At 27.1% G+C, this 21,352-nt stretch overlaps 2 protein-coding genes and 1 long non-coding RNA gene across 7 annotated transcripts in view; 1 reads left to right on the top strand and 2 right to left on the bottom strand.

The window, feature by feature from the left end:
* The window catches only part of LOC112717482 (methyl jasmonate esterase 1-like), a 31,219-nt gene extending 17,711 nt beyond the window's left edge, over nucleotides 1–13,508 (bottom strand). The window contains exons 1-2 of the mRNA XM_025769496.3: nucleotides 13,027–13,508; nucleotides 3,981–4,112 (exon numbers count right to left, since the gene is read on the bottom strand). Of these exons, the coding sequence (XP_025625281.1) occupies nucleotides 3,981–4,112; nucleotides 13,027–13,500 (606 nt within the window). The 5' untranslated portion in view covers nucleotides 13,501–13,508. The remainder of the gene's footprint in view (nucleotides 1–3,980; nucleotides 4,113–13,026) is intronic.
* Nucleotides 13,509–13,796: 288 nt separating this feature from the next.
* On the top strand, nucleotides 13,797–17,533 carry LOC112717481 (protein TRANSPARENT TESTA 9). Of its 5 annotated transcripts, none has more exons than XM_072204759.1 (9): nucleotides 13,797–14,248; nucleotides 14,824–14,875; nucleotides 14,963–15,039; nucleotides 15,130–15,263; nucleotides 15,569–15,665; nucleotides 15,845–15,902; nucleotides 16,255–16,363; nucleotides 16,445–16,566; nucleotides 17,145–17,533. In XM_072204759.1, exons 4-9 carry the CDS (start codon nucleotides 15,170–15,172, stop codon nucleotides 17,346–17,348), a joined length of 684 nt encoding a protein of 227 aa, XP_072060860.1. In that variant the 5' UTR covers nucleotides 13,797–14,248; nucleotides 14,824–14,875; nucleotides 14,963–15,039; nucleotides 15,130–15,169; the 3' UTR covers nucleotides 17,349–17,533. The 5 variants fall into 5 exon arrangements, with proteins under 5 accessions (XP_072060860.1, XP_072060862.1, XP_072060861.1 ...); XM_072204761.1 differs by having other exon boundaries at nucleotides 15,130–15,476; XM_072204760.1 differs by having other exon boundaries at nucleotides 13,860–14,326.
* Nucleotides 17,534–19,673: 2,140 nt separating this feature from the next.
* LOC112718221 (uncharacterized) lies at nucleotides 19,674–20,894 on the bottom strand. Its single transcript, XR_003160698.2, has 3 exons — nucleotides 20,796–20,894; nucleotides 19,789–20,597; nucleotides 19,674–19,705 (listed from the first exon to the last, which is right to left on the bottom strand). It is a non-coding gene; the product is annotated as an uncharacterized lncRNA (long non-coding RNA).
* Between the last annotated feature and the right edge of the window lie 458 nt (nucleotides 20,895–21,352).

Genomic DNA, 21,352 nt, shown 5'->3' with positions numbered 1-21,352 from the left:
TGGTGGTGCTTTTTGTATGACAAGTTTTTCTGTTGTGCCCAATATTGGGATCATGAAGATGACTCATCATCGTTTTAAGCTACTTTTTCAAAAAGGAACCACTGTTATACCAGAACCAAGTCTCCAAATTCGTGATTCTGGGTTCAGTTTTTGTTCAATGTTTGAAATACTTGAAAAAAAATCAGATTACCATTATCTAATAGGTATGTTATTATAATACTACTAATTTTATTTGTAAATTTTTTATTTTAATCATGTCGATATAAATGAGAATCGTATATGTTCCATCTTTTATTTATCTAATTTAAAGTTATACTATTATTTTTTTACTATTCAGACTTTATAGGAGTTATCACTTCGGTTCGTCACCAAACGGAAGTTGACTACTATGGAAAGAAGCTTAAACTAATGATTTTGGAAATCTATGCTGATGGGTATTATATTTTGGAAAAATCATATTCAAATTTAATTATTTTTTCTATTATATACCTTTTAGTTTGATGTTTCTGAATCCAAATTTTATAGGAAAAAGGTCCAATGCAACGTGTTCGGAAAATGCTGTGATTCTTTGGATAATTCCATTCTGATAATTCCATTTAGTCCTTGACCTGCCGGGTTGGGGGATACCGTGGGAAACAAAAAAAAAAAAAACTAATTCAACAAAAGATGGAGGTAATTTTTCATTTGTGTGGTTCATACCGTCGTATTTTTAACTTGAATTTATTTTTTAAACCAGTCTTGTTTGCCAAACTTTTATAATTTCATTTTATGTGCTCAATTCTTTCTAGAATGGATTCTTCTTTGTTGCGGGTAAAATTAAACAAGTTGTTGGTGATGGTCATTGGTGGTCTTTCTCGTGTGTTTGTGGACACAGCGTTCAGAAGCATTCACATGACAATTTCTATTGTCAAGTTTGTGACAAAAATATTGATAATGTCATTGCTAGGTATTTATTTTAAATATGTATAATATAACTCTGCATTGGCAAAATCTGTTCTTGCTTTTAGCTTTTTTTTATACGTTTAAAATATAATACATAACTGTTTTTTATGCATTTCCTTAGCTATAGAGTAAAAATAATTGTGGAAGATAGTACTTCAAGTGGAATCTTTGTTCTCCTTAATGCTGCTGCAACTAAATTATTTGGAAAATCTTGCTCTGTCGCTTTGGATCAGTTTCAGAAAGAGTTGAATGTGAGTTACGTTTATTTTTTAAAACAATCATCTATTTGTCAGTTTCAAGTCTTTATATTTAGTTCATTATGTGGTTTATATCTTCTTATTTGTGTATGTCAGGATTTTAATCATCCATTGCATCCTGCTTTTTTTGAGGTTGTTGTTGGAAAAGAATTAATTCTCAAAATTGAGTTCACAGAGTTGATTAAGGAAGAATTTGGTGGAATGTTCAAAGTTATTACAATACTGGATGACAGATAGACAGGTTTAGGGTTGAGTGTTGATTCACATATAAATGTATGTTTACATTCTATTTGTAACTTTTATATAATGCTTCCTTAGCTTCATAGATATAAATTTGTCAATTTTTGTTTGCAATGTATTTTTTATTTATTTTTTATGTAAATGTACTCATTTGGTATTTTTTCTTTATACTGTAGGATACTTTTCAAGCACCTGCGTACACTCCAATATGTGAAGCTGATTTTCATTATTCTGAAATAGAAAAATATACAAGTCGAATTCCATTTGATGCTTCTATTGATGCTAACAATATTGATGAGATGTTGCTGGATTCTATTTCAACTGGTTTCAATTGTGCAACTCCCGATCCAGTATATTCTAATATTTATTACGTGAATTTTTTTATTTATTAAAGAATTAAGAATGTTAATTGTTTTTTATTACTGCCATAAAAAATGAAATATTCTTTGCAAAAATTATCTATTGAGCAATTTTGTCATATTTATTGTTATTAATCATATGTTTATCTTTTCTAAAAATGGCCTCTGCATAGGATGTATATGGTTTGTTGCTTGGATCTATAGTCTCTTTTAAAGGAACAAAAATGGTGGTACTCATCTTGTCTTTGTGGTGGAGTTACTCGTGCAATTAAAGGATCATTTTTTTGTGACATGTGTGAACTTGAATGTGTTGATGTTATACCTAGGTTTGCACAAAGAGTTGATTTTATCCGGTTTTTTTTTTTTTAATTCCAATGATTTTTCAAAATCAAGTAATTCCTTATTTTGTTCACTTACATACTTTTTAGATAAATGTTAAGCCATCAAAATGATCTTTTATATATTTCTTTTGTGTTATTATTATACAGTTACCGAATTAAGGTGATTATTTCTCATGCAAACGGTAGCAATGTGTTTCTGCTTCATGATCGTGAGATTACTCAAATAATTAAGAAAAGATGCTCTGCTTTGCTAAATGAAAATCCCCATTTGAAACAGGTTCATTTATGTTTCTTATAGTTTTTTTCTGATTTTTTAAATTTTTAACGTAGGCTGATATTGATTATAGAATATTTTTTCTCATTAGACTCATTGTAATTCCATTCCTTCTTATGATTTGTTTCATTTCTTATTTAATTTTTTTGAATTTAGACTAATACTGAACGTAAAGTTCCTCCCGAACTGGGTAACTATTTGATTCAAAGGAAGATGGTTTTCATGATTGATCCTCGACCTCTAGGGTATCAGTATAACACAAGTGTGTATATGGTTCATCGGATTTGTGATGATATGTCATTGGTTAATCTTTTTGAAGCTGCTGCTTCCATGCATGATAAAAAGGTGATCGATGTAATATTTTCGAATATAAATCTTTGTATTATATATGCTTTAGTTATGTTGCTATTTTTATTTATATTTAATTTGGTTAAATATTTAGTTTATTTTAAAATTTTAAAATTTTCAAATGTGTCCATTTTCAGAGAGGTTTGATTCAGAATAAGTTCCCTGATAGTATTACTAAAAATGAAAAAGCTGAGAGCTCATCCTCACGTTTGCTGACAATGGATGATTTTCAAAAATTATATCAAGTGGTGGATACCAAAGTATGATAAGTTTAAATTATTGATTCTTTTTAGAAGTTAATATTTTTTATTACTTTCATCTTTTAATTAGTAATTATAAGTTTCAAAATTCTTTATTTTATGGTTGTAGGAATACTTCATGGATATTGGCTGTCTATCAGAAGCAACTGTTAACATGGAAAAAAAGGTGTCTTAATTGTAATTCTATTCTTACGATGTACAACTATTTTTCATAATTTTATTTTAAGAATTGGAATTGAATTTTAAAAAATGATTACTATTAGTTTAACTTTATTATATATTTGTACTTATTAGCATTTGATATTTATTTTTGTATAGATGGATGATTCTTTGTTGGATGAGGAAGTAGATTGTGCTAGCAGCATGGCTTTACCAGATTCGTCTTCTTATGATGTAGCTGAACATGAACTTCAAAATGCATTTAAAATATGCATGCAACATCAATCTGATCCGACCTCAATGCATTAAAATAGAAATATGTTTTCAGTTGTATTTTGTTCTTTTTGGATTTTGTCTTGATTTTGTGAATTTAGAGTAAAATTCTCCAAGATGAATTAATATGTATTTTCGTTATCCCTCATGTGATTGAAACTATTATATTTATATTAAGATATTGGTGAACTTTGTATGAAATATTTTGTTTTGATTAATATGTATTTTAGTTGATTATATTTTAAATGAGTTATTATATAAATATATTTAGAAATTGATTGTGTTAATACCAAAATTTTAAACTAAATTGTTGAATGTATTTAAAATTTTAATGTTATTATCTCTATAATTTAAATATTTTCATTACACTAAATTAAATGTTTTTATATATTTTATATACATAACCATTTAGAGTTATACATATATAATTAAATTTAATAAAAAAATCATATTTAAGACCGTGCGAATGCACGGGGTATACTACTAGTTTAACAAATAACAAGAGATTTTAAAGTTTGGTAAGTAACCTGCTTCGGACTGAGCTGATACAATCGAGATCGGAGAAAGAGCGGTCCAAATACAAATGTTGTGGGCGGATTGTTCGGGCCATCATCAAAAGTAAATACATTATCTTGCATAGGTTCTAATTTGCTCAATGCCTTTATAAAAAATAAAGATACCAACCGTCAGAACAAAAAATAAGAGAATTAAATTATAAAGAATCAAACTATGTAATAAGTAAGTATTTTTCTCTTCCTAATATTTAGTTTAATTCTCAAATTTGTCCTAAACTTCTTTTTTTATCATAGTTTTATCTTTAAGGATACCGATATATGCTTGTCCTATTTTTATCTTTTACTCACAAATTAGCCATTAAATCAACTATCGTATATAATATATGTTGAAATATAAAATATATACTAAAAATTAATTAAAATATATATAATAATTAATTCGATGCTTATTTTTAGTATGTACGTTTTATTTTTTATTACCCTTGCATTTTAAATCACTATGTTCATGTTTTTTTTTTTCTGTCTCCATATTAGGAACTCTCTTTGGAATGTAAATAGGATAAACAAAAAAAAAAATTAAAGACAAACATGAGATTTAGAACAAATATAAGGAATAAAAAAATTAATTTTTTTTTTGTTTATGGTATCTCTAGTCTAATAGGTTAATGACTAATCCATTGCAGATTTAAATTCTATTTAAAGATCTATTGTTGGTCTAGATTGTTGCATGTATAAAGGGAAATTCGAACTTTTGACATTTACTTAAATGGATGAGTGAACTTACCACTCGACCAACCCAAATTAATTAATAAAAACATTGGTTTACCCTATATATTTTAGGTGGACTTTTACACTTAGAATTTGTTATTTTTCTTATCACATATTTAAAATAAAAATGAAATGCATATTTAGGCATTACTTCTTTCGTAAGAGATTTGACATTTGCGTCTTTTTCATTTATGGATAAATCCTAACAAGTTACCAGGATTTTAAAAATTTTCTAATAAATAGCATATAAATAAAAGAAACTTTTGAAAATACATATACATAGAGATTTAGCTTTCAACTTAAATCTATATAAGTAGCTTCAATTTATGAAGGAATAACTAGGCATCTTCTTGAATCTAAATTACATAATATGATTTATGAATTAAAGTATATTAGAAATTCCACATTCATCAATATATAAGTGTGCAATAATTATCACCTCTTTACCTAATTTTGAGGATTGAATTAGTCATCGAACACAATTTTATTCAAATGAAGTGGAACCACATGTAATTTCACTCTATATCTAGTTCTTGATGTTAGGATGATATCTACTTAATATATTAAAATTAAGTTTTTTTTTATTTAATAAAAGTGAGGTGTTAATTTTTTATAAATTTATTTTTTTTTAAAATAAATACACTATTTTCTCTTATAAATTTATTTTATAAAAATATCTTTATTATAATTATACTATAATTAGCATTTAATTAATAATATATAATTATACTAATTTAAAAAATATCTTTATTATATATATAGTTATATAAAATCAATATTTAATATGTTATTAAACTACTTATCAATTATCAATCTAAAATATTTTTAATCATTTTAATTATATTCATAATAATAATGATAATAATAATATAATATATAATTATATGATAATGGCACCGATTATTAATAACCAATTTATATTTCTCTAAATAAATTTATTTTAGAAAAATATCTTTATTATAATTATATTACAATATTATAATTAATCTTTAATGAATAATATATAAATATACTAATTTCAGAAAATATCTTTATTATCTATCTATTCTATTATATAAAATTAAATTTTTACACTTAATGATGGAACTGATATGACACGCTCTTGAGGTGTTTCTTGATCTATTTCATTTAATTTGTTAAAGCAAATCAATTATAATTAATTAATTATATCAATTAATTAATTTGATTAAACATTCAAATCTCACTATTTATTATAATTTATATGAATTGATTAATTATAATTAATTACATCAATTAATTAATTTGGTTAATTATATTAATTATTTGATTTGATTGGAGTAAATATCAAATTATTTAATAAATAATAAATATGATAACAAAATATGTGAATTAATTTAATTAGTTTATTTTTTTAATACCATCTATTTATACAAGATCAAATATTTTTTATTCATTCACTCTCTTTTCTCTCTCCCTCCCTTCCTCTCTTTCTCTCTTATGTTTAGGATATAATTTTTGTAATTATTTAATTTTTCTTTCTTTTATCTTTATTTATCTTCCTCTCTCCCTCCTTCTCTCTATCTCTCTCATGTTTAAGGTACAATTTTTATAATTTATTTAATTTTTTTATCTTTATTTATACATTTCACTTATTTTATATTTTTTTATATTTTTGTTTATTTTAATTTCTTATTATTAGGCACATATTTTTTTTCTTTTAGCTTCTGATTAATAAAAAAGATGTGCCATTTTTATGTTATTTTTAAATAATTTTACTATAATTTTATTTTGTAATATTCTATTTTGTCATGTGTACTTCAAATCATATATATATATATATATATATATATATATATATATATATATATATATATATATATATTGTCTTGTTTTTGTGATTCATAATTAATATATATATTATTTGTGTATGTGGTTTATATGTTAATATTTTTATTGATTCTCTTTAGTATTTTTTTTGTGCGTCTCTTTGTTGCTCTTTATTTTAGTTATATTCATTGATTTTTCTGTATTGATGCTCTTTTTTATTTGAAATATCGTAACAATTTAGAATGTATGTTGTGACTCGTGTAATATTTGTTAATTTTGTGTATCTTTTTAGATGGTTTATGTTATAATGTGTTTAAATAGTTGACTTAAAATTATAATATGATATATAAATTTATAATATGATTTATAGTATGCTAAAATATTAGGACATTATCATATAGATATTTTTTTATTTGTCCATTAGATTCAACTATATAGAATTTTGAAAATTATGCAATTATGTAATTAGTTGTTTTTTACTTTTTTCATATAATTATAGTGAGACTATTTTCATTATTAATATTTATAAATATGTCATTATTTGTATAATTGATTGAATCATCTTATTTGTTTAAATTTAATTCTATTGAATTAATTATTCAAGGTGTCATCGCTATTTCTATTTTTAAAAATTTTTTAATATTATTTAACAATTCTAATAACATAATAACAATTAAAAAAGACAGGACAAAAAAATTTTTAATGTGAAAATAAAGCAAAAAAACAAATTTATTTAATAATTTTTTCAGGATATATATGTTTTTTTATAGATAATTATTGTAAGGCATGAAAAATTATTAAATTCTAACAATAATTATTAAGAATAAATGATTATTATAATTAAAAATAATATCAATTTAAATGATATACAAATAGACCATATCAAACATAACAATTTAAAAGGGTTACTTTTAAAAGAATATAGTTTATGATATTTAATTTTTTATTATTTATTAAAAAAACATAATTACTTAACGATATTTATTTTTTAAATTTACTATATAAGCAATTTTGTTCTTTTTTTTATAAAATTGTATATATGATAGTAATTCTTCTAATGGTATAAATGTGGATAATTATATTTTTACTTTTTTGATATAATCTATATATTGTTAAAAATGAATAGTAATTAACTCCTCATATTTTTAATCAAAATATTTTGACGATAGTTTCTATTTATAGATATCAATGGATGATTGTTTCTTTAAAAGTAAAATGCATTATGATTTTATGTTATTTCATAATTAACAATAATACTTGATTATTTCTTTAAAAATAAATTGGATTATGATTTTAGGTTATTTCACAATAATAATTAATATTCATAATATTAAATTACTCTAAATTTTTTATTTTCTATTGTTAGTAGTTAATTCCAAATTAAAGAGATTATGTTAAATTGTTGAATAGTTCAAGTATAACCGGAGTTAATTTAGTTTATTTGTTTATTAATATAATTGATTGAAAGCATAAATGATAAATAAGACAAGCAAATAATTAGAAAAATAGAATGTTAATAATTACTTAAAATAGATAACAAAATAAGTTATAGGGTATTACTTTATTTAAATTATTAATAATTAAAAGAATAAAAGGTCAGTAATTATTTTTAAAATAGACATTAAATTTAGTTTTATGGTACTAATTTATTTGATTTGTTAATAAAATTTTATAATTTTTAAATTTATATCTACTCAATTTATGAATTTTATTTTATTCTACTTTAACAAAAAATTGACACGAGCATTTTTAATTATTGATATTTGATATCAATTAATTGATTGTATTAATTTGTAAGAAGAATAATGTATAATAAATGTTATGAAATTAATTATAATAAATTAATAATTAATAAATAAAAAACTAAAAAGGACTTTTTTTATTGCTTTTTAATGGCTACACGTTTTTATCATTTCACTTTCCCTTTATCTCTTTCTTTCACATTTATTTCTTTTAATTTATTGAACTAAATCAATTATACTAATTATTTATATTAACTAATTAAGTAGTTTTTAACAGGTTATTATAACTGTGCCTTTAGACCATAGGTTAAAAATATTATAAAAAATATTTTATAAAAGTTGTCGAAAAATAAATATTTTTAAAATGTGTTCTTAAAACACAAATTAACTAAATTATTTTTTAATTTAATATGTTTGATTCATTCAATTGTATTAATTATAACTAATCAATTATATAATTTGATTTGATTAGGATAAATATTTCATCATTTAATATTTTATTTGATTCATTAAATTACATTAATCATAACTTCAAATATTTGATTTAATTAGAATAAATATCAAATTATTTTAAATTTTGTTTGATTCATTAAACTAAATTAATTATAATTAATTTATTATTTAATTTGATCGAGATAAATATTAAATTATTTAATAAATAATATATAAAGCAATGAAATAAATGAATTCAACTAATTTAATTTATTATCTTATTATTTTATATATCCCTTTTCTAATTCTCACTCTTTTGTATTTAAAGTAAAATATTTGTAATTTTTATTTTTGTTTTTTATCTTAATTTTGCTGATATTTTTCTAGATTTTGTTTTATATTAGTTTTTTTATTTATTTTGATTAATAATTCTTAAGGGTATTATTATTTTATTTAAAGATAATTTAAAATTTTTATATTTTTATAAAAATTGATTAATAGGTTCTTCTTTAAAATATTTTTTTTGAAATTTTTTTAATAAGATTGTATTTTGATTTTTCTCTTTCATCCTTTGTATTAATTAATTATATTAATCTTCTATTGTAATATATTTTTTATCTACTCCACACATCTTTTTTTTTATCTTCTTTTACTTTTTTAAACGGCTCTTTTTACTTTATTTTTAATTATTTATTTTACTTTTATTTCTCATATATAGATTTATTATAATTTATCACAGATTCTTTTTTAATTTAAGTGATTTTTTAGGTTATATTTTATTATTGATGCTTTTATTTTGTTTAGTGTGTTTTTTTAGTATGTGTTTAACAAAATAATATGTAAATATCAATTCTATTATATAAAAATTAAATTTCTGCACTTAATGATAAAACTGTCATCTCATATTTTTTTATAGAATTTTTCAATTTTTTTCTTTTAACTCGTTAAATTTAATTTATTATAATTTTATAATTACATCAACTAATTGATTTAGTTAATTATTTAAATATCATACAATTTGTTATAATTTCTATCAATCAATTAATTATAATTCGCCAATGAGTAATAGCTCAAATGGCATAGTCTCCCCATACTCAATTAAGAGGTTGCGGGTTCGAGTCTCCTATCTTTGATAAAAAAAATTAATTATAATTCAAATTGAATGATTATTTTATAACGAAATTATTATTTTCTAATCTTTTTATGAGTAATACATATAATAATTCTAATCGCAAATTAAGTTATTTTACATTAAATGACTTATATAATGATCATCTCATTTATTATCATAAATGCTGAATTAAATAAGTCATTATTACTTTTGATTTAGAATTAAATGAGAATAAAACCAGAGGTACTATTTTATTTGGCCTTTAGGATTATTGGGTGTCACACTCAAATATAAATAGTGGCTTCCAAATTTTAGTCTCCCACACATCAAATCCACCTCCATAACTCTTTTTCTATAAAAGGAATTGCGATTCAACTCTATCAGGGATACAGAAGGTTTTCAAAGAACAAGGGAATAATGGTCTGAATTTGCATGGATTCTAAATGTTCGAACTTACGATGTTGTTTCAATTAGATGTCGTTACGAGAATGACTCTAATCTATATGCGTCTAAGGATTAGAATAGATTAAATATTATTTAAGTAATTTATTCCTAATATTGGTATTTGATTAAATTAGTTTTAGAGAAATTTAAATTGCTGACTCAATTTATATATTACGACTATTCTTTTTGAATATATTATTTTTATATTTTTTAATATAAAATTTTTCTTTTTTTTTCTGATTTTTAAGTTTATTTTTTTTCTTAGATATATGTATCACCTTTTTTTCTCATTTTATATTTCATATTAGTAATGTAATTATTAAAAAAATATATTTAAAAAAGGAAAAATACGTGAAAAAAAAGAAAACAAAAAATTAAAACATCACTATTAAAAAAAAACTGTTAATATGCGTATGAATGGGGCCAAAATTGAGGAATATATATGGATATAAAAAATAAAAAATTATTGTACGATTGTAGAATAAAAAAATCATATATATAAAACGAAATAATTATAACAAAAATAAATTAATATATGTGATTTAAATATTTTTAATAACCGGTAACATGGAGTTTAACAAAATATAATTCATATATTTTTTTATTTATGTATATTTATATATATTAAAAAAAATTACCATAATATATATAAAGAGAGAGAGAATTATTTAACAAAATTAATATATATGTATATATAAATAAAAAAATTATTATAATTTTTGAAAATTACACATGAACATTTTTTTAAATAAATTTATTCTAATTATATTACAATTAGCTCATGAATAATGCATGATTATATTAATTTAAAAAATATCTTCATTATAATAATAATAATAATAATAATAATAATAATAATAATAATAATAATAAAGTCTACATGGTACATGCATTATATTTTAAAAAGGTAAAATATATTTAAAAAAAATTAGGGTATAAATAAGTAATTCTTATAATTATTTTTGTACTGTTAAAGGCTACATATAGTATTTTCTTTGTAGAATAAATAAGGTTGTAATTCATAATATTTTCGTAAAGTTATATCGTATAAACACAAGATTAATTAGATAACAAATTAAATTTTAATTAATATATTTTATTTTCTGCTCATATTTTTTCATTATTTAATTTTACTTTTTATATTTACAGTAAATATTAAATATAAAAAATAAAAAAATATTGAATATTATCTATTTTATTTATTTAGAATCATAATTAAATTTAATATAATTATAGCAAGTATCTAGAATTAATAATAACATGATACTATAATTTTAAGTTGTATAATATAATAAAAAATATGACAATTTATGTATGCTTCCTATATATATATATATAAGGAGTAATAATGAATTGTTACAATTATTTATCATCTAAAAAATTCGTACCTCAGACATAAATTTTCTTCTGTTTATTATTTTTCATACCTAAAGGCTACTAACTACGATTTTATCAACAATGTTACCTATGGTAAATTATGTAATGAAAAAGTTTAAAAAATAAAGGCAAAAATTATAAGGTTATGGAAGGTCCCATCCAAATTTGACAAGAACAAGACGATTTACATTGAAATGGTTCTCATTGATGATAAGGTAAGTTGATTATTTTCATGATTCTTTCAAGTGATGCTAGATCCATTTTATAAACATTTTTGGTTTATATTTAAAGTTTATTTAATAAGTAAACCATTGCACGAATCAAAGATAGCACGATTTTATAGATTTATAAGTGCTTATAACCTTTATATTTAATTTGTTTTATAGTGTGATAATAGCCAATATATTTGTTGGTGGATTTAACTATTACTATATTATTTATGATCACATTTAGTATATATGTGTGATTTATTGAAAAAAGTAGATTATTAATTAAATCTGATTAATAACTATTTTAGAGTTAATCCAATTAAGATTAAATTAAAAAAATAAATAATGCATAACATGTTACTTTTTTTAATCAAATTATTATAATTTAAATTAATTTTAAAAAAATAATTTAAAATTATAATTTTAATATTCTCGCGTGCATGATGACACGAGTAACTACACTTGTATTATAATAATTATCACATCAAATTTATTAAAAATTATCATGGAACTATGATGGGAATGCTTGATTTAAATAAAATATTCCTATTAGATATAGCTCTCCAATAAGGTATTATTCAATCACAATCCTAAATTTTTGACAAAAGGAATATTAGTTAAATATCTTTTCGTTTTATATTAAACTAATGGCTTAACAAACAGTGAAAACTCAGGTGAAGTCGACTTCATGTGAAATTGATATCTCAGAGTCGTTAGATAAAAATGACTCTGAGATATCAACTTCACGTGAAGTTAACTGCACCTGAGTTTCCACCTTAACAAACACTGAATTTTGTCTTGTCTCTTTTATCTTTTTTTTTTTCTGTTTGTTTTAGATATAAAATGTTCAACAAAAATATTTTGTAAAAGAAAAAAAAAAATAGAACTACCTATTTCATGTCAATCTTACTCGTTGCAGCTTAAGTTGTCAACCCCTTTAGATCGGCTGCTGCCAGTGCCAGCCCTACTTTCTAACATCAGTAATTTTATTGTGGATATTTCAATAATTATGTTTTTACATAAAGATCACATTGTGAATTCTTAAATAATTCAGTCAAATATATCAATCCGTCTAATAATTCACAATATATATAATCTTTATGTAAAGACATGTTGATTGAAGTATTCACCTAACTTCTTTTGAGGTAGCTTACTTAAACAACAAAGACAAAGAAGAATAGCTTTACCATTTGATAGACAACGGATACGTTGAGTGTTGGACCAGGCATGAAAGCAGTAACAAAGACTGCTACAGAAATTTTGTGAGGAAAATGCTCCATGGCATAGGTTATGGCCAAGCCACCAAGGCTATGACCAACAAGAACCACTCTTTCACCTTCACCCACTAATGAATTCATGAACTCAGTCAGAGGTTCAAAGTACTCAGAAATTGAATTAAGCTCCAAAGCCTGCTTTTGGTTCACTCCTGAAGCTGCCAAGTCTAAGGCAGTTACATTGTGACCCCATGATTTTAGAAGTGTAATAACCTTGTACCATGACCATGCTCCGTGGCACGCTCCATGCACTAGAACAAAGTGATGCTTTCTATTTTGTGATGTCTCCGGTGATGATGATCCTGATGTGCTTGTTAAATATAATATGATAATCAAGAACAAGATGAAAACTCGTGTTTGGTGATGCTTGTTCTTTGCTTGTTCCATTTTTTCAACTTCTTTAATTTGCTTTAGGATATTGAACACAAATTGTCAATTTATATAATAGATATTTGGTGATTGCTACGGTACAATGATAAATTAATACGTACCGATATGTTTAAAACGTGGACAAATAATAATAAAACAAGTGGAATTTATTTTCCACATCAGCATTTAATTTTTTCTTTTTTAAATATATAATATATCACCACTTTTACTAAAACACCCTTTTAATTAAATAAAAATAAAAAATAAATTTTATTTAATTTTAATGAAAAGACTTAAACATCCTTCCTTTATTTGATTAGACAAAAATACCCTTTGAATACCCCTATCTTAACAGCTTCTCCCCTAAACCCTAACTTCTCCACCACCGCCGCAAGGACTGCCGCCGTCCGTCGCTCTCAGGCACTACCATCGTCGTCTGGTCGTCCGTGCTTCTTTCTCCTTCAAGAATCGCAGCTTCTTCTTCCTCGACCTCGGCGCGTCAGTTCCTGGTATTCATCTGCTCCATCGCGCTCCTGCCGCCGTCGGTCGGGCGCTCAGCCACCATCGTCTTCGTCTGGTCGTCGCAGATTCTTCCAACCCACCACCGTCTTCTGAGTTGTGTTCGTCGCCTGGCCTCTGTCTCCGTCACGATTCTGCCCCCCTCTTCTCAGACTACTCAGTAGAAAAACCCATCTCCATTCCAGTTTTCTTCCTTCGAGTTCAGAGAGCAGAAGCTCAACCAAGAAAAAAACCTTAGACTTCGACGGTCAGTATGTACCCGAAGCCATGCATCATATCCCTCGAACTTATTTCTTATCAATGATATTGTTATGGATTTGCTAAGGTTCGTTTTGATATTTTGCTGATCCTTTAGTAGTGTAGTTGTGACTTGGTTGTTCACTTGTGCGTTTTAGAGTGAAAATTGAGTTTCTGTTGTGCATTACAGGGCTTTAGTTGTTTCCACTTTCCAGAGCTTGAACTTGTTTCTTATATATTACATTGTCCTGGATTTGCTTTGATAAGGTTTGATATGAGATTCTGATGGTCTTCTTAGGTAGTGACTTGATTATTCATGAATTTGATTGTATAATTTGAGTTTCATTGGTGCTTTATGGGACTCTTGTTACCGGAATTAGAACTTGTTTTTATTAATGCTATTATACAGGATTAAAGAGTCTGTTTTGAGATTTTTGATGATCTTTCTTTTTGGTAGTGACCTGATCTTTTCGTGAAGTTTGCTGTGGAAATTAAGTTTCTGTAGTGCCTTATGATGCTTTTGTTGTTTATGGAACTTTAACTTGTTTATTATAAATATTGCTGTTGATGATTTTCCGGTTACAGATCCGTAATTGATGAACTGAAGCAGATCAAAGTTGTGAACATGCGTAACAGGGTAACACAAGTCAATTTTATTCGCATTGTGGTATTTTTTTTCATTGAACAAAAAGCATCTTGTGATTATGCATGCTGTTTTATGCAGGAATTAGTGCTGGATTTATTGCAGTCTGTTGTGGAGATAATTACTTATGGTGATAAACATGATCCATCCATTCTTGAGTAAGATCTTGTTGGGAAAATCTCGTTGCTTATGATCTTGTTAGTATTATCTTGAAAATTTTGAATTTTGTATTTGATTAAATGGTTCAGATGTTTCATGGATTGCCAAGTGGTTGCGGAATTCGTTTGAATGCTTGATATCAGTGAAAATTCAAGAATTGAGGCACCGTTACTTCAGTATCTCAGCATAATGATTCAAAACATGGATAATGAACATGCAATTTGTAAGACTGTTAGTATTTCTTGATGTTTCAGGCTAAGGTCATTAGACTTTAGAGTTTTACCTATTTTTCATAGATTGTTAGGCATGAAATAGTTATTTGAGTTGAAAACTTTAATTTTTTTAATTGAAGATCTTTAGACCCATCAATAGTGTGATGCACGAGATCTTATGCTATGCGGAAATGTTGTCAAATATGGCACACAGAATCCAGATGGTCTGTTGGTACTTTTATATTATCTACTGGTATGTCTTAGGCTTCATACTGGTACTTAATCCAATATATTGTGCTGACTTTGCATCTTGCAGACTATTGTTTCAGCAATGGTTATATTAATAGCATTATTTTGCATCCGTATGAACTTGATGGGGGAGACTTGGCTCCATACTATATGTCTTTTCTAAGGTTGTGTTGCAAGTTTTTCTGTTCTAAATTTTCTCTCCTCTTTCTTTTATTAGTGAATCACATAAGGGTGTAAATTTTCTGATTCTGATATTTTGTTTCACATGGTTTTATGTTTGTTGTTATCTTTTAATATTTATTCTAAAAGGAGAAACTAACTTTTGGTTCATTTCTTCATTCAGGGCTGTTAGTGGTAAAATAAACAGAGACACACTTTGCCTTCTTGTGAATGTACATGGGGTAGGTCAAAACTTGTAAATATGATGGTTTGTTGCTGTATATTGAGCTAAAATAATTGTCTTCTCACTTTTGAATAGGACAAGTGAATAATGAATTCATCCTTTTTTTGTTGAATTTACTATGCTAGAGTAGTTTTGAATTACACACGTTTAGAAAGCTAATGTAATATCATTTTTGTTGAGAAAGATATCGGTTAAAAATATATGCAGTTCCTATCTTGTATTAGTTATTTGTTGAAACCAAAGCACGAGAAAGTAATCATTACCATAAATTCATGGTGGAAGTGGAAAATTTGCTTGTTTTCTCTGGCAAAATTCAGCATGATCTTCTTTGATGCATTATTCAACTACAGGATGCTGTAGTTTCCTTTCCCTTGTACACTGAGGCTCTAAGGTTTGCTCATCATGAGGAAAAGATGATTCAGACAGTAGTACGTACAATAGCTCTCAACATCTACAATGGTATACTGCTCTCGATCTGCTTTTAAGTTATAAGCATGCCTTAATGCTATATTTACAGTATTTTGGGTCTTGGTTTGACAGTTAGTGATGAGATGGTCTATAAATTTATAATGACGCCACCAGTTTCAGACTACTTCTCTGTCATGGTTGGTAGATTACGAGAAATGTGTATTCCCTTAGATGCTTTTCTCCATGAAAAAAGGGTATAATCATTTGTTAGATATTTTTCATTAATTTATATATGCTCGAGTGATTCTGATTTATAATGATACTGCCCTTTATTCAAACAGAGATATGGACACTTAAAAAAGAAGAAATTGATTGATTCTTGAATCTGATAAAATTGTTGATGAACTATACTACTTGAAAGACATTCTTAGTGTTGATGAGCCTTGATTGAATCAATTGGTTACTGAGAATCTCCTGAATGGGCCTGTGTTTCCTGTACTATTCTCATTACCAGCTTCAATGAATAATAATGTGAGATCTGAGAATTTCCTGCTAATTAGTTTACTCTAATTACTGTTTCCCTCTGTTGTGGTATATCATTGCTATATCAACTCTAGTGTTAAAGTCTGTTAATACTTGATATGAATTGACAATAATTGATAAAACAAATATCTAACTTGTGAATGTTTGAATATATATCATGATATATTAGGAATTTCCCACTTGGTAATTGCCTGCTTCAGCTGATCTTGCTAGTTGCTATACTTGAATTTATATCCATGATTTATTTCCACGTGATGCGCTGATTCAAACAATATGTTCTTTTACCCAGGGCTCAGATTTATCTGCTATCACTTCACTATATATCTTATCACGTCTTCTTCAAGTCGTTGGGGGAAGAAGCATGATTAACAATGTGGCTGGTGTTATCCTGTATCATGTTTTAAACTTAAATGCGAGAACTCTGAGCGAAGGGAACGCTTCTGATAGCTCTGGTGTTATTTCAATTTCGAGCTGGTGTATTGTATTGGATTGACGGAGAAACATTGCTTTGTTTTACATAGCCTTAAGAAGCCACAATGTTTCACAGGAAAATGATCAAGACCTTGATCCCATGGACATTCTTCCTCGGGGTCATGTTTTGTTTGTGTAAAATATTTTTCACTTTTATTATTACTCTATTAGGCATCTCTGTCAATTTAATTCATTATTTCTATGACACCCAGGTCATGAGCCCAAAAATTTTTTTATCGGAAACGAAATTCTTTCTTTCAAATGGAGATGTTAAAGGTTAAGATATGAATTTGCAGTTCTATAACATAGCCCTCTGCAAAACCAGAATCACTGTGAAAATTGAAGTTCGTGACACTCAATCATGGAATGTCTCTAGCTTGTGTTACTATTTATAATGACATGGAATGTCTCTTCTTTTCACTTCTAATATAAGAAAACTGTGAGTTCATAACAGAGTTACAATTGTAGTTTCAACCGCCATTCAAAATTCTAAATTAAATGAAACGAATCATCAACTTCAGTGAATTTCTTCAAAACAATGTTGAACTTAATTTTGAATTGCTGTATAAAGATATAAAAGATGATTCAGATTTAATAAAGCCAATAAAAAATAAATTAGTCAACAAATGAGATGTAATAACTTTCTTTCATTCATGTGCTATTTTTACACTTTTAAAGAAATGATACAAGGAAGAAACCAAAATGGACAATCTTCAAAATGAAAAGAAAGAGCCTTCTGTATAAAATTTGTCTCAACTAATCTATGTCAGTCTCTATGATGTACAAAAACTCAAAGTATTTATTTTCTTATAACTTTAAGCAATCAATTTCTGGGAAGCAGCCAGTTCAACTGTTAAGATGAAAGATGATTTGCTAGCATCCCTCAGATACCGCACGTCTCCATTCATCAGCTTCAGCAACTTTCTGCTGATGAGCAGACTAATACCCTCCTCGGATTCTTGTCCCTCTCGTCCGAACATTTGGTTCAGTAATGTTTCCGGAACACCAACACCATCATGTGTTATGCAGCAAAGATATAGAATGGCAAAGACTACCAAGAAATGGCTACAGTCATGTCATCCTCTGCCAACTACCAATTTAGAACTGAGAAGATCACAATATGGAACAGGTTTTTTGACCTTTTCTCTTCTTTTTCTTCTGCTTTGGAGGCTGGAGAACTACTTTGATGGCCGCATCAAAAATAGCCTTCACATTCTGTATTCAAAGGCAGATATCATTAGGGACGTGATATTATCTAACCTTTGGAACTTTTATAGATGCAGAGAACATATATGTACCTGCTGTGTTTTTGAACTACATTCGATGTAAACTGGAGCACCAATAAGTTTTCTCAGTTCCTCACCCTTCAACAAAGAGAGAAAATCAGATCAATAATGTATAAAGTAAGCAGATGATCTCTCTTATGAACACCAACTGAAGGCTAAAAGATAATGAAATAAGACACAAAGCGATAGCAATGGATATTGGTAATGGAAGCAATGAAAGCTAGGAAGTACCTGCACTGTGGTGATAGGCGCTGCACCAGGATGATCTAGAAAAAACTGCTTATCATCCCGAAGATGTACACAAGTCGCATATTGGTTGTCAAGAAATGCCCAAGCAAGTTAATAATGACATCTTTACAATGAAAGCATTAAATACATATAATTAAGTTAGCACTATATATGAGAGAAAACAAATTCCAAAAGAAATTATATGAAAAATTGAGACCAGAGACAAAATTTTCAGAATAGAAATTTTACTTTTGTTATTGACTATCAGAAATAGAAATTCTAACGAGTCAATAAGAAAAGAACTTATGGAAACACCAGCTCTACCATGGCAAATTACTCATGTTAGGTAGTAGCAATCTTCTGTCACTTTAAACTTCCTAATACTCTTCATAAATCAAGGTTTTTTCAAGATTTATCAACAGCCATTTAGTTTTTAAAACAATCATTACATTAGCCTTTTAGTTAAACAAGGAGGTAAAGGGAAAAATTAAGAAAGCATTCCATGAAATGGTTTGGTATATCTGAATCAATTCTTGATTAAAGTCATGAATTAGGTAACCTTCGAGGATGAACTTCCTTCTCTAAACCACTACTGAATAACAAGCAATCAAAGGGAAAAAAAATAACAGCAATGACATTGGAATCCAAAATCTATTCCCCAACTTTCTAATAATGAAAGAAACACAGTATTGAGTAAAAGACAGCAATTAGTATGATAATAAGATGAAACTTCAAAAGGTTATCAGGTAGATAACAAGGGCATCAAACATCAAGAAGGTAAAGAAAGAACAAGAATCTAACCAAATTTTGTTCCAACAAGAATAATTGGAAAACCAGGAGCATAATGCCTCAACTCAGGAATCCACTGGAAAAGGAGGAAAAGAAAAAATTAGTCCAGAGTAGAGAGAAAAAAGAACAACAATAATAATAAGTATATACCAATCTTACTTTCTTGGCAACATTTTCATAGCTAGCCCTGCTTATGAGAGAGAATGCTAGCAGGAATACATCAGCTGCCTAAAAATTTTGGATCATATTTGCCGTCCCATTCCACACTGGTACTTGAGTCTAAAATCCCAGAAAAAAGGAAAAACCCCACTTGCACTAGAACTGCCACATCAAGAGGGAATGATCAAAATACAAAGAAATATCCCTCGGCAAGTCCGTATTTAGATATGATCTCGTTCCGTCTCTGTTCAAATTAACAAGTTAATAAGATCAATTAAAATTGAAAATCAAAATAACAAGAACAATTAACATTTTAAACTACAGTAAACTAACAACAAAATAAGAACTAGACAACATACTAACCATGAAAACAACAATAAAAAAACAATAACTGAATAATTAATACAAGAAAGAACAAGAAGGAAAAAAAATCACCCTAGGATAGAGCAGTTCTGAAATTCAAACAGTAGAGGGAAAGGGAGGAGCTTTAAATCGCGACGGAGATGGCTGAATGGAGGCGGACAATGGCGGAACGGTGGCTGAAAGGCTGCGGAACAGAGGCTGAACAGAGGCTCGAACACGCGGCGTAGAGGACTGAACAGAGGGCTAAGCAGCTCGAACAAGGGTTGGCCAAAAAGGGCAGAACAAGGGTTGGCCAAAAAACAGACGCAGAAGCTTGGCCAAAAAGGATCATGCTTTTAATGCTTCAAACATGAGATCTTCTATCTAAGAGAAGTATAAATTAGCAGCCATCATTCTAGCCAGCAAACACACATCCCTTGTAACTTCAGGGGTTACCCTAGGGTTACCTGTAATGGACATTATACATATGAACCTGAGAATCAAAACTCAAAAAGAAAAACAAACAAAGAAATAGCAGAACATCATGGAGGAGGTGAAGATATTTTAAATCCATTCCACATGAATACTTTGAAGATAATTAAGATTAAGATTTAACGAGAAATAAGTTTGTGTGCTAATCTTTGGAAAAAAAAAAAGTAAGGTACCATCACGATCTCCTCCCATCCAAGAAGAGAATTGAATAAGAGGGGCATTGTATGGGACACGCTCATTTATTCCGATGTTCTTCAGAGCTGTGTCGACACAAAATCAAGAATGCACCTCTCTTTGGAGAGCCTCATCAAGTTCCTGCTTATCATGATAAAGAGGACAATGATTACCAATGAGGTCAATGATTTCCAGATTCTGGTGAATTGGAACGATAAATTCGTAGTTAATGGACTATAATTATTCCTGAGTCCAGTGACAAACCTTCCATGCTTTTGCAGCAGAGATCAACGAACGGACTGAGTGGGATGAGCAGTTAGGACCAAATCTACAGTTTGCTCCTTCAAAGCATCAAACACTTCCTGTGGGGACTTTTTCAGGTCAGTGACAAGCCTCTTGAAGGTTTCTTCAATGTCAGATTCAGTGATGGCAGAGTTCTCATCAGCAAAATCGCCCATCTTTAATAGCTTAATCCTTCTTCGGTAGGCAATTTGAACTTCTTCTGCCAAGTTAGCCAAATTAAGCATGTGGGAAAATGATTTGGCAATGACAATAG

This window comes from Arachis hypogaea, chromosome 10 (genome assembly GCF_003086295.3).
Source record: "Arachis hypogaea cultivar Tifrunner chromosome 10, arahy.Tifrunner.gnm2.J5K5, whole genome shotgun sequence".
NCBI lineage: Eukaryota > Viridiplantae > Streptophyta > Magnoliopsida > Fabales > Fabaceae > Arachis > Arachis hypogaea.
This window is presented reverse-complemented; position numbering and strand designations above follow the sequence as displayed.

Excerpts from the sequence above, each read along its gene's own strand:
- LOC112717481 (XM_072204759.1), top strand. The coding sequence starts at position 15,170 with ATGCTTGATATCAGTGAAAATTCAAGAATTGAGGCACCGTTACTTCAG. Across the intron at positions 15,264-15,568 it reads GGATAATGAACATGCAATTT|ACTATTGTTTCAGCAATGGT; the intron begins GTAAGACTGTTA and ends TGCATCTTGCAG. Across the intron at positions 15,666-15,844 it reads TACTATATGTCTTTTCTAAG|GGCTGTTAGTGGTAAAATAA; the intron begins GTTGTGTTGCAA and ends TTCTTCATTCAG.